Source organism: Xenopus laevis, chromosome 1L (assembly GCF_017654675.1).
Source record: "Xenopus laevis strain J_2021 chromosome 1L, Xenopus_laevis_v10.1, whole genome shotgun sequence".
Taxonomy (NCBI): Eukaryota; Metazoa; Chordata; class Amphibia; order Anura; family Pipidae; genus Xenopus; species Xenopus laevis.
Window position 1 is genome coordinate 168,845,969 of NC_054371.1, and position 13,399 is coordinate 168,859,367.

The 13,399-nt window shown below is 38.3% G+C and overlaps 1 protein-coding gene and 1 long non-coding RNA gene across 3 annotated transcripts in view; one reads left to right on the forward strand and one right to left on the reverse strand.

Moving 5' to 3' along the window:
- LOC121394978 overlaps positions 1 to 10,811 on the forward strand; it is a 14,710-nt gene extending 3,899 nt beyond the window's left edge. Inside the window, exons 2-4 of the long non-coding RNA XR_005962139.1 lie at positions 2,215 to 2,262; positions 5,876 to 5,991; positions 10,262 to 10,811. This is a non-coding gene — a long non-coding RNA (uncharacterized LOC121394978). The remainder of the gene's footprint in view (positions 1 to 2,214; positions 2,263 to 5,875; positions 5,992 to 10,261) is intronic.
- The window catches only part of golga3.L (golgin A3 L homeolog), a 31,199-nt gene continuing 18,645 nt past the window's right edge, over positions 846 to 13,399 (reverse strand). For both annotated transcript variants that reach the window (XM_041567094.1, XM_041567091.1), the window contains exons 16-24: positions 13,135 to 13,278; positions 11,310 to 11,507; positions 10,220 to 10,336; positions 9,310 to 9,449; positions 8,516 to 8,648; positions 6,557 to 6,679; positions 5,747 to 5,911; positions 5,126 to 5,289; positions 846 to 4,570 (exon numbers count right to left, since the gene is read on the reverse strand). In XM_041567094.1, the coding sequence (XP_041423028.1) occupies positions 4,375 to 4,570; positions 5,126 to 5,289; positions 5,747 to 5,911; positions 6,557 to 6,679; positions 8,516 to 8,648; positions 9,310 to 9,449; positions 10,220 to 10,336; positions 11,310 to 11,507; positions 13,135 to 13,278 (1,380 nt within the window). In that variant the 3' untranslated portion in view covers positions 846 to 4,374. The remainder of the gene's footprint in view (positions 4,571 to 5,125; positions 5,290 to 5,746; positions 5,912 to 6,556; positions 6,680 to 8,515; positions 8,649 to 9,309; positions 9,450 to 10,219; positions 10,337 to 11,309; positions 11,508 to 13,134; positions 13,279 to 13,399) is intronic.

Here is a 13,399-nt window from a genome sequence, read left to right on the forward strand (position 1 = left end):
GTTGCCCTGCACTGGTAAAACTGGTGTTTGCTTCAGAAACACTACTATTGTTTATATAAATAAGTTGCTGTGTAGCCATGGGGGCAGCCATTCAAAGGAGAAAAGGCTTAAGTTACACAGCAGATGTTATCTGTTATCCACTATTTAACCTGTACCATATAGCCTTTTTTTCAATTTCTGCCATTGCTACACAAACAGCTTGTTTATATGAACTATAGTAGTATTTCTGAACATATGTTTTACCAGTGCAGGGCAACACTACATGATATTTTCATTGCTTTAAAACACTTTAATTTTTTGTGTTACTGTTCCTTTAAGCCGGATCACCTCATGGAAAGTGTTCTACATGTGGTGATCCCCATATTTGCAAATCCACCGATTTAATGCCCGCTGTGTGTGCCATTGCCTTAACATGAGATTCTTAAAACAAAATGCCCTTTAGACTAGAAGAAAAGAACTTTCATTTGAAGCAACGTAGGGGGTTCTTCACAGTCAGGACAGTGAGGTTGTGGAATGCACTGCCGGGTGATGTTGTGATGGCTGATTCAGTTAATGCCTTTAAGAATGGCTTGGATGATTTTTTGGACAGACATAATATCAAAGGCTATTGTGATACTAAAAACTCTATAGTTAGTATAGATATGGGTATATATAATTTATGTAAAAGTAGGGAGAGGTGTGTGTATGGATACTGGGTTTCATTTGGAGGGGTTGAACTTGATGGACTAAGTATTTTTTCAACCTGATTTAACTATGTAAGTGCATGTGTGCATAGAAGTGTGTGTATTTAATACAACTGTATTGCTGTTGGCCTGTTTTAAACATACACAAAAAAGGAAGATGCCTTATTACCAAAAATATTTTATTGCACAAAACCTTGAAATAATTCTTATGCACATATCATTGTATCCACATGCTTTACATTTAATATGTACAGGTCTTGACCAGTTCAAACTGCTGAACATTATAGTAATATGTTCAATTAAACCAGTTGTTTTCTTTCTGTAAATAAAACCACAGTTAAAGAGTGCGTAAAGGTTTGAAGTATTAAAGCAAATTAACAGAATGTCAGTAAAATAAAGTCTCTAAACAGTACAATCACTCGGCCATTCAGACCCTGCCAGTGTGTTCACCAGCATGTTGCTGTCTTAATATAGGCGGGATCAGAATGCAGTTTAAAAAGTTTCTTAAAAAGTAGACAAAACACTTTTGGCCACTTTAGTGGCACCTTGTAGACTCATCCACATAGTTTTAGCCCAAACTGTTTCAGCAGTACCTCTAGCCAGAATGCCTGTTTTATATGTAACATTGTGTATTTATATGCTGAAAATGGTTCAAACCGTTGGTTCTCTCACTGAAAATCACTTTACTGACCCACAACTTTTCTTTAGACTGAAGTACCAAGAGGTAATGTGGGGCAGCGCCACAATTAACACAAATTATCAATAGAAATCATTTTCTTCATTGTTTAAATATCCCTTGGATTAAAGGTTACAAAAATAAATACAACGTAACAAACTCCATCTTAACAACGATCATACATTAAATACAGTTTCCATTTGTATAAAGCAAGTCTATCCTAACAGATGTAATTTTAGCACATAAATCATAATGGCACAGACATGCTTCACACTTTCACTGACGGAAGTCTAAGTGTAAAGCACTAATCTGAAAGCCACCACCTTTGGCAGTGACAGGGTTATAGTACCCTTCAATAAATTTAGTGATCAATAGGTGCGGCTACAAGTTATATAATCAAGGAAGAATCAAGTGGGTTATCTGATATAAATAATGTTTTAACTTAAGACAGACAACATACACATTGACTGATAAAACCAACAGACACTGAAAGACATACCCAAGAAAACAGTCTTCAGATTCATTAAACACACCACATTTTTACACAATCTTTTCACAAAAGTATATTTTCTAAAAGCTCAGAAAACAAGGTGAAGACCACCATGCTCTAAAGAACTCTAAATGCCCAGGAAAGGCCTTTGCTAAAAGTTAATTTCTTGTGTTATCTTTTTAATTCTGCCTAATGGATATACGTTTTACAAAACATTCGATTTTTTTTTTTTTTTAATTTAACACTGCTAAACCTTTTGGTTCACTGGTTTAATTTTAATATCTTGGTGGAAATGGCAAGTTTTTCAAGAAAAAAAATGTTATTTGTATCTGATATGTAATTATTATGCTGTCGCTAATTTGTAGGCGAAAAAATCGTATTATTGCCACTGTGAAGAACAAATTGCTTACAAGGTAAGTTGTCTTCTTCTGTGAGTTTTCTTGTTTCTGTTGTTTTTGACTGGCAGCACATATATGTTACTCTTATAGTGCAATATCTTAGGAAATGTTGTTTAACCTAGCACAACTATACAGTCAGATTTTAAGCAATATGGAATAAGCATTTTTGTACCAACTGAGCTACAATAACATTTCTGCCATGAGGCCTCAGGTGAATCCATAGAGGAAATAAAGATGCCTCTGGTAACTTATAGCCAAATCTTAATTGGAGCTTTTTTTTGTGGAGCATGCAGTTGCACTGTATACCCTAGCAACTCCACTTGGTTTCCCCAGTATTTAAGTTTAAGTGAAGGGGACAGCAGCAGAACCAGCCATACCCTTACTGTGCTAGAACCATTACCATTCTGTATACATTCATTAAATACCTATTTTTCTTTCATTGAATTCAAATCCATCCCCCATTATTATGGGGTAAATAAAAGTACAGATATTGTAGTTCATAACGAGCCATAAACAGTAACAGAACAGTTGTAAAGATTATGCTCAGCAGATAACTTATACATATCTTGCCATGCCTTCAATATGTTTCATAGAAACAGGGCAAAAATAAAAAGTAGTTGACTTGATTGCACTGTTGTAGTTGTATATGTATAAATGATGTATTCAGATGTGCTTTAGACCTCCATACAACATGTATATTGAGCTAAACGACTGGGCGATACAGTCGTTAAGTCAATTATCAATCAGAAGGGGGCAACCCTGCATAACATTAAGAAATATATTTTATATGGACAATAAATATGAAGAATTCTCTCTGCATATAAAAATGTACAAAATGGGATTTTTCTGTTTTCACAAAAATAATATAAAGGGCTGCAACTTAACCTCATAAATGAAATTTTATTTCCAGGATATGTATTTCCTGTCTTGCCACTGTTGTTAAATCCTTTCTTTGTTATAATAATCTTTTTTCATTCCACTTTAATAACAGTTTACATTTTTTTTAAACGTATGAACTGGTCACCTTTTAACCTTGCAGCATTAAGAAACTTCTAAAATGTCAGGCAGAAAGGGAATTGATGGGGATATTACTGATGGTTAATACAATCTTTGAGTACCCCAGACTGTGTTTTTGCATACTCTGGGGTAAAGCTCAACTATTTTAGTTGGTGAAGTCTGGCGGTCTTTAAAGGACATGTAAAGCCTACATTTTCCTACCATGTATATAAATTGGGCATATCTTCCCCACCCAAGCCACATCATTTGTACTGCATATACCCCCTTCATTTGCCAGCGCCATCAAATTTTCCTAAAACAAATAGCAGCTTTCACCAGGCAGCCATTTTCCCTCTGACACATCATCAATAACACTGATATCTGCAAACAGACATGTATGCTGTAAAGTTCATGCAATGCAAAATGCAGGGTTACACAGGCACAACATACTTAGATAAAACGTTCTGCTTGGGCTGAGCAGTGTCATGGTTAAGCTGAGCTGGTTAGGAGAAAAAAATAGGATCAGACAACTAGAGTTTCTATGGGAACCAGTAATGCTATCTCTTCATTGGTAGTTAGACTGGAGGGTGTGTTTAGTAATCTGAGCTGAGAAGAACTGAGCGTGCTCATAAGTCAACAGCCAAAGTAAATTCCTGAGGGAAGGGGCAGAATGAATTAGATGAGTAGAAGGATTCCTAAGTGATTAGGGGGATGCTGCAGTCTTACTGTGACCTTTTCAAAGGAGAATTCAACCCTTTAATAAAACCCCCGGGGGGGGGCAGTTAGGCTGGGGGGAGGAGGTCTACATGGGGAGGGGGGAGGTACAGGGTTTTTTGTTAAAGGGTTGAGCTCTCCTTTAACAACAAGCGTGGCAGTTATCTAAAGATTTCAGAGGCTGTTCACTGATTACATTTTTGTGTGGGGTGAGGGTTACATGTCCTTTAATACCATGACTTGGATATATTAATTCTGGAAGCAAATTTATTCTCAACAACCAACAGTATAGAGAGGAAATGTCTTGCACTGTGCTTCGAGTCCAGATTTCAAGCTTCAAAATTAGAACCAGCTACCTGCATGGAGTTTCTGACCAGATAATAAGAGGCATCTTCAAGACACAATTCAAGGGTACAGTCACTGTTCTGCAGGTCCTGGATCACAGTTATTAAGGTTTTGGTCAGTTAATTGGAGGCTAGAGTTGACAATGGCTTGAGAACCAGAACTACTGAGATCCTGCAGTTGACCCTCAATTTGGTTCCAGGAAGTCATAGATTCATGCACAGTTATAGTATGTTCTTCCATCTGTCGTTGGAGGCTGTCCATTTCCTGCCTACAGATGACAATATACAATATAATTTGACCTTAAATTCTACATTCAACAATAACTTATTCCATGTCCTTAACAATACCATTACACAGACATTCCTGACAAAATAAGCAAACAGAAATTTAATATTTTGTCGGGTAATGGGTTAGTTTTCAATTTCCAAAATTCAAAACATCTGTGACTGACATTCTTGCCTGAATAAAGCTACTGTTTTCTGGTGCGAAAATTTTAAGAACCAGAAAAGTAAACTTCCAATTTAGATTATTAGGACACTAACACACAGAGCATCTGAATCTACCCACGTAAACTTATAAAATAGCCTGCAAGCTATTGTTAGGATACAACTGCCATGTTTTCAGGCAACTACTTGCTGACTACCGTTTTCAGGCAATTCAAGAGCAAATCAATGAGTGCACTCGCTTTGGGCTACCTAGAACAACAAGGCACAGAACCCCCCCAAGTACCCTAAGCCTAATGCATACACATACTTTAAATTATTGGTAGCAGAGATGATGCACTGCAATAGTTAGAATATATTTATATCTTGCAGAGGCTTACTTGAGCTGACGAAGACAGTTGTTTAGATTATTAATAGGTTCTTTGCTGTTTGCAGATGAAGGTTTCAGCAATTCTTCTAACAGTGACGCTGGTACTGGACAGTCTGGTATCTTTACTGGAGTCACCGGATTAGAAGAAGTGACATCACTTTTCAACTCCTTCCTCTGAAGGAAAAAAAAAACACTAGTTAAGAACTGAAGACATTTCAGCTGAGTTTATAAGCACAAAACTACAGTATAAGTAGCACATGGTACTGAGTAGGGATGAAGTTAAAGTTTTTGGGCCCAGAACTTCTAGCTCCACAGAGGAAAGTTTCACACTGCAGGAACTGTATATTCTCTGAAAAAAACATTTTGAATCTGAGGAACTAAAATGTGATTAATAAAAGGTAAAAAAAGAAAAATATTGTTGTAATAGTGTTTCTTTCGCCCAAATTAAATGGCAGTCAAATTCTACAACAATTATTATGGCTCTAAGGAGAATTTTTTTGGTGTTGTTTGTATTTCAGTCATTAGCACCCTTCCTGCAAGATGGATCACACTCCATCTATCGATTTCCAATAAAAAAAATTGGACATTCTAGAATCCTGATGATAACTGTAATTTCTCATGTTGCTGGTACCTTCTTGATCCGGCCCTGTCGTAGATCGAGTTTCAGCTGTTGGTTCTGCTGCAATAATGTTTTCATGCTGTTCTTTAATTCAGACACCTTTGCTTGTAACATAAACTTGTCCTTTTGTGTATCTGTAAGGTCATCCCGCACAGCTTCCAGTTCAAGTTTGAGGTTCTGAAGGAAAAGCCGAAAAATCAGATGTGCAGCAGAATATAGAAAGCAGAATATTTATTTCAGTACTTTCACTTTGTAAGGTAATTGGTCTCAGGTCATGAATATGTATTGTGTAAAATATTATTCAGGTGGAATCTACAGGGATTTATGTTAACAAAGAACATAAATCCCCCTGCCCCCCGTGATTGTATTCACTTACCCTGAGCCGGAGCTTCAGCAGAAAAATGCACTGGCCCAGAGCACCACAAAGCGCTCCTCTTCCTCCGCTTCTTCTTTCTTTGCTACCCCAGGGCCAACTTATGGGCAGTAAAGTGAAAAAGGTGGCTTTTTCATTAAAGCTTGGTTTTGAACTCTACTACACATATGGACCAGTGCAAAGAAAGAAGACGATCACTCTGCAGTGCTCTCTGAGAACCCTGGGACTGCAGTTTTCAGCTGGTAGGTGCATAGGCCCAGGATATCAGGAAAGTGAATACAATACCTAACCCAGTAATTTCACCTTTCCTTTTAGGAAGAAGGAACAGAAGGAAGTCACCATTAATGTAACAATAGAGCACTTATTGATCATGCACCTGCTGAGATACAGGTATTACCTGACATGCCTTTTAAGCTAGTTGGAGAGGTCACTGCAATTGGGAAATGTACCTGCAACAATGTCTGAACACCTTCCAGCTCCTTTTGGTTGCGCTGCTCAGTCATATCCAACTGCTGCCTAATAGCATTAATTTCATGCTCCTTCTGATCCACCTGCCATTTGAGGTCCTCAACCTATAGTAAAAAAAATACAGCAACATGAAGATAAATATGTAGTCAACTATCAATAGTGGTTGCAGAATACCAAACAAAATCTACATAAAGAATTATGCCAAAATAACTTTGTGCCCACACCCAGCACCAGGCCTAGAAACCATTAGCAAACTATCAGATTTTTGCTATAATGAGTTGATTAGTAAATAAAAGATGATAGGATGACTATAACCGGAGCAAGGTTTGCAAGGTTCATTACGTCATTAAGACTAAGTAAATAGCACTGATTTTATATACACATCCTTAAAGTGTCACTTATTCAGTTAGCGTTGTGACAAGAAATGCCAAGAATTTAAGCTTAAAAACATCTAACTGAAACAGTGTACAAGTATCTATACTCTAGATAGAACTGATGGAGTAGCTCCCTTACAAAGGGGTTTTCTAGTTAATCACTTGGGCGATTTCAAATATTAGGCACCCCCAAGTGAATGTATTTACTTACCTGAAACCCAGGGCTGGTGCTCCTATCAGCAGAAAACTGCAACGCCCCAGGGGTTATTCCAGCGAGCACCATGGATCTATTCTCTTCCGGATACTTCTGTCTTTTCAAAGCTGCGCACGGCATTAGAGTGAAAAGCCGAACTTTAACTAAAAATTCTGCTTTTTCAATCTACTGTGCAAGTGTCTGCCCCAGGAAATTTGAACAAAGAAGAAGCCGGAAGAGAAGTGCTTCGTGGTGCTCGCTGAAATAACTAGGGATGCACTGAATCCACTTTTTTGGATTCTGCCGAACCCTTTGCAAAAGATTCGGCTGAATACCGAACCCAACCCCTAATTTGCATATGCAAATTAGGGGTTGGAAGGGGAAAACATTTTTACTTGTTTTGTGACAAAAAGTCACTTGATTTCCCTCCCCACCCCTGATTTACGTATGCAAATTCAGATTCGGTTCGGCCAGGCAGAAGGATTTGGCCGAATCCTGCTGAAAAAGGCCGAATCCAGGATTCGGTTCATCCCTAGAAATAACCCCAGGCTGGTGCAGTTTTCTGCACCGGCCCAGGGTTTCAGGTAAGTAAATACATTCACTTGGGGGTGCCTGACATATGGCACCCCAAGTAGTTAACGACTTTCCTTCTTCTTTAAGTGAATGGAAATAATGCTGGAATAGAAAGTTCTCCCTGAGAGACAAATGTCCTGTGCTGCTTCCCTAAAGCTGGCCATACACGGGCCGATAAAAGCTGCCGACAGACTGTGTCGGCAGCTTATTGGCCCGTGTATGGGGGCCCCCGACGGGCTTCCCCGATCGAGATCTGGCCGAAAGTCGGCCAGATCTCGATCGGATGGGACAGAAAATCCTGTCGGATCGCGGCCGCATCTGTTCGTTGATGCGGTCCCGCGATCCGACCGCCCGTTTACCGAATGCTAGGATCCGATCGTTGGGCCCTAGGGCCCACGATCGGATCTGCCCGATATTGCCCACCTCAAGGTGGGCATATCGGAGGGAGATCCGCTCGTTTGGCGACATCGCCAAACGAGCGGATCTATCCATGTATGGCCACCTTAAGTGTGCTCTCTATGGGGGGGGAAGGGAGGGGTTGATATTACTCCAACTTGCAGTTCAGCAGTCAAGAGTGACTGAAGCTTATCAAAGCACATGTTATATGACTGGTTGCACCTGGGAAACTAACAATATGTCTAGCACCATGTCAGATTTCAAAATGAAAAATCTGTTTGCTCTTTTGAAAAATGGATTTCAATGCAGAAGCTGGAGCAGCACCATTAACTGATGCATTTTGAAAAAAAAAAAAAATTTTCCTGTGACAAAATCCTTTTAAGATGTTCAGTGCAGTTCCTTACCTCTTGGTTTATTTCTGGCTTCTTACTTATATTCTCATCTAATTCTTTCTGAAGTAGCTGAAGTTGAGAATGAGCTTCTGCTAGCTCCTGCTGGAAGTGTGATAGCTCCTGGGTATTTTTTTCATCTTGTGATCTAAAGAAAAAAAAAAGAAAACATTCAGTACCATGACTCAGATTTTTGTATTCAAGTTGTAATTATAGATGATTCTTCTGAGCTGCCACCTGGCACAACCTATTTCTGACCAAACTCTATGATTGATTGTACTGCAAGATGATATTGAATACTGGGTAAAGGGGACTATGTGGCTTACTTCTAGTCTATATTTAATTATCTCTCTTCATTCACATCTGACAATACATAAATGAAAAAATAACAAAAGTGCCTAACCACAATATATTCATATAACAAAGGGAGTGAAGAATGCCTGGCACAGAGACACCAAAGCTCACCGTATGGAAAAGAAAATGTACTTGGTTGTTAGTAAAACTTGGTGGTTTTAAAACATTTCAAACCCCATTGTCAGCAAATGGTTGACAAACCACACTGTTGTAGAGGTCCTTTAAGGACTTTGGCAACAAACCACTAACATAGAGCTTATGTGTCAACATAAGGCGATGGCAAAAGAGAACTGAGCAGCAGGAGGTGTGGTCTTGTCACTTTCAGATAAGATTTGTCTACCATTTTTAGTGATAATTTCTGTATACCATACAAATGTACTTAGTAACCGTTGATTTTATTGTTAATATAGTGAATTAAAACAGAACATCAAGCAGATTTCCCATTATTCACTTACTGCAGCTTTACAGCTTCAGTCTGTAGGGCCTGGATGAGCTGTTCTTTGGCTTGTAGCTCCTTCTGTATCTCACTCAGCTCCAGTGCAGCTGCCCTGTAGTGTCTTCGGTTGTGTGCTGCTTCTGCCTTTGCTGTTGCTAGCTGTAGGCAAAAAAAAAAGATAAAAAGACTAACTAACTAGCAAAGAGATAAAGCAACAAATCTGTTGATCACAAACAATATACCTGTCGCCATAGACCTGTCCGAATACATCTAAAATGCATCCAAATTTGGTGACAGCACTATTGAAAATAGCTGTTTGACAACTTTTTTATATTCTTATATGGCAAAGAAAACAAGTTCTGGATTCTTCTGTTTGTAAGTAGGGCATGAAGCTATTCATGCTTGTCCAAAGGTCTGTAATATTGCTGCCATTGTGTAATATATTATGTTTTTATGTAACAAAAACTGCCTTTATTTTTTCTGTGCTGCTGCTGGCTGAAATAAACAATTTTTAAAAGAGTTTTGCCGTCCTGACACTTACTCTAAGTGAACCTGCCATATTGCCATATCAAGTTAACAATAATTAGGGACACACCGAATCCAGGATTTGGTTCAGGATATGGCATTTTCAGCAGGATTCCGTCAAACCGAATCCTAATTTGCATATGCAAATTAGGGGCGTGGAGGGAAATTGCATGACTTTGTCACAAAATAAGGAAGTAAAAATGTTTTCCCCTTACCACCCCTAATTTGCATATTCAAATTAGGATTCGGTTCGGTATTTGCCCGAATCTTTCATGAAGTATCCAGGGGTTCGGCCGAATCCAAAATAGTTGATTCTGTCCATCCCTAACAATAATTAAGCACCACTACAATTATTGTTCAATTAAAGTAAAGTGTTAACCTCCTGTTTGCTTTTTGTTTTTTACCTGTTCTGTCAAACTGCTAACTTTAGTTTTCTCTTTCTGCAGAGCATCCTGTAGAGTCTGCACAAGTTCCTTCATTTGCCGGTCTTCCTCCTCTTTGCGCTTAAGGACAGCTTGTACCTACCAAGAAAAAAAAGTGAATAATGACTAAAGTGGAAGAGATTTTAATGTAAACGTGTACCACAATCTGGGATTATTTCTCAATATATAGTCTAATTAATTTCAGACCTTCAGGCTTCAAGACCTTTACCTATACCATGACACCCTTCCATAAATTACACAATTCAAAGGCAACCAGCCCTCTGCATCCAATCTACTGGATTACCACTTTCTAGTACCCTTACTCCTAAATAGTTTCACAAATAGCAAGATGTAAAGGTAGGGACAGATCTGTTTTTCTCTGCTGTTGTAGACTGCATAGATTTGGTTAAACTTAAGAGCTCCCAGTAGGCATTTTGGAGTAGCACAACTTTTACATTGGTCTTTTATATATTTTTTATAATTTTATAATTGTTTGACTTCTTCTTCTGGCTCTTTCCAGCATTTAAATGGGGGTCACTGACCCCCATCTAAAAAAATAAATGCTTTGAAAAGCTACAAATGTATTGTTATTGCTACTTTTTATTACTCACCTTTCTATTCACTCCCTCTCCTATTCATATTCCAGTCTCTCATTCAAAACAGTGCATGGTTGCTAGGGTAATTTGGACCCTAGAAGCCAGATTGCTGAAATTGCAAACTGGAGAGCTGCTGAATAAAAAGCTAAATAACTTAAAAACCACAAATAATAAAAAAATGAAAACCAATTGCAAATCATCTCAGGATACCTCAGTTATACATCATACTAAGGTTAATTTAAAGGTGAAACCCCCCTCAAACCCTTCAAGGTTAATGACACAGTGGAAAATATTGCAGAAAATTACAGGAGGCAAATCTGTTAAATTAAAGAAAAAGGAAAGGCTAAATCACTGCAGGATGGCAATTTATAGGCACACTCCAGTGATTATAATCTCAGACCCTAAACTGGAGCTCTATGCTATTACTTGAATACTGTTGCATAATTTTTAATAGCAAACATAAATTACATTTATACCTGGAGATTTAGCTGTACCAAATCGGACTCTCTCTTCGCCAAAGCAGCTTCGAGGATATTGCTGTGCTCTCGTAGAGCAGCATTAGATTGTCCGAGGCCTGCAAGCTTCCCTCTTTCATGTTCCAGCTCCAAAGTCAGTTTCTTATTTAGCTCTTCCAAACGTTTAATCTTCCTTCTAAACCCACGTGCTTCCTGGAGCTTTTGATTGAAATGGAATGAGTAACTATTTTAAATGGAAACATTAATCAACTCTAATAAAGATTCATATATAGGATGAAAAATAAAACATTAATGGTTACTGACTCAAAGCTGGGGAGGGCCTATAAATGTTTAGAGCTGATGATAAGGAGTGTGGGATTGTTTCATAGTAGAGGTTGAAAAAGATGTGGGCAGTCAAACTTGCCCCTTGATCAGGAATGTATTAAAAGTATTACAGTCAGTAACATTGTATTTTCTCACTTGCAAAAGAAGTATGTAAACCATTTCTTCTAGTGGAAACAGTTCTAACCTGGACTGCCTTCATCTATGATTCAACAAAGAACTGGAAACTCCACACTGCATTCTAGATGGACTCTTTAAAATATTTTGTAATATCTTAATAAAGGACAACAGTGATTTGAAGATTGGGCGTCTATCAACCCGCCCCCAGCCTTATCCTACATGTTGTTAACCTGAAACCAACCTGGCCAGAGGTTAAAAGCTAAGGAGCTGCATTGGCATGGCCCCTATGATGACATCATAGAAGGGGAAGACTCTGTGTTGGGTTGGCTACCAAGGAGGTTGTAAATGGGGAGGGGCCCTGTGATTAGTTTTGCCTGTGACTTCCCCTTAAGGCCATTAAAACATTGATGCAATGCATAAACACTATACACAGCACTCAGACCTCTCATCCAGGCAGTGAATGCACCACTGACAACCACTCTCTGAACACAACCCTTCAGCCACGCACATCAAAAGCCTCTGCAAAATCTAGGGTGAAGATAAACATCACTGTCCAATACTTACTACATTATAAAAGCAAGTACATTTGGATAACACAAACGCTCTTCATAAAACATTTTGATTAGTACTTATGTCAATATCTGGCAAACCTGAAAAATTCTCAAACTAATTTGAATTCCTCTAGAATCTCCCATTTTCTGTTTAGGAAATTTGCCTCTGTGTATAGCATAAGGTATGTTTATTTAATCTAAATAATAAGAGCCTTTTGCTTCCTTTATGCCAACCTCACCTGCATCCTTCTAATTCTGGGTGAAACATGAACTTATTTGAAACACTATTCTTCTAAAAAGATTTAGGGCATTGTTAATAGTTTTGCTTCCAGATTCATTTCACAAACACAAATGGAATGTCTCAACAACAAATCTTAAAAATATGTCATTATATATATATATATATATATATATATATATATTTGCCAATGTAATCAATGACAAATAGCAGGGGACCTTTTTACCCATAAAGTGGATCACCGTACCAGAGGCCACCCCTTTAGACTAGAAGAAAAGAACTTTCATTTGAAGCAACGTAGGGGGTTCTTCACAGTCAGGACAGTGAGGTTGTGGAATGCACTGCCGGGTGATGTTGTGATGCTGATTCAGTTAATGCCTTTAAGAATGGCTTGGATGATTTTTTGGACAGACAGAATATCAAAGGCTATTGTGATACTAAACTCTATAGTTAGTATAGATATGGGTATATATAATGTATGTGAAAGTAGGGAGGGGTGTGTGTATGGATGCTGGGTTTTCATTTGGAGAGGTTGAACTTGATGGACTTTGTCTTTTTTCAACCCAATTTAACTATGTAACTATGTTGTCCTCACCTCATCTTCCAGCTCAATGACCTTTTCCCTGTATTCTTCAAGTTCCTGGCTGGTCAGGGATATGACCTCCTGCAATTCACGTTCCAGCATGGCCTTACTATGATTAACAGTCTGTAACTCATTCTGTAAAGTTTGCAGCTTTGCCTGAAAGAGAAAATCATCTGTCAACTAAGAGCATTTACCTGAAGAGATTTATTGTAAGTAAATTCAAAGAATGCCAATAGTCTTATTTGACTATGTGTAGTCATATGTAGTCATAGCTCTC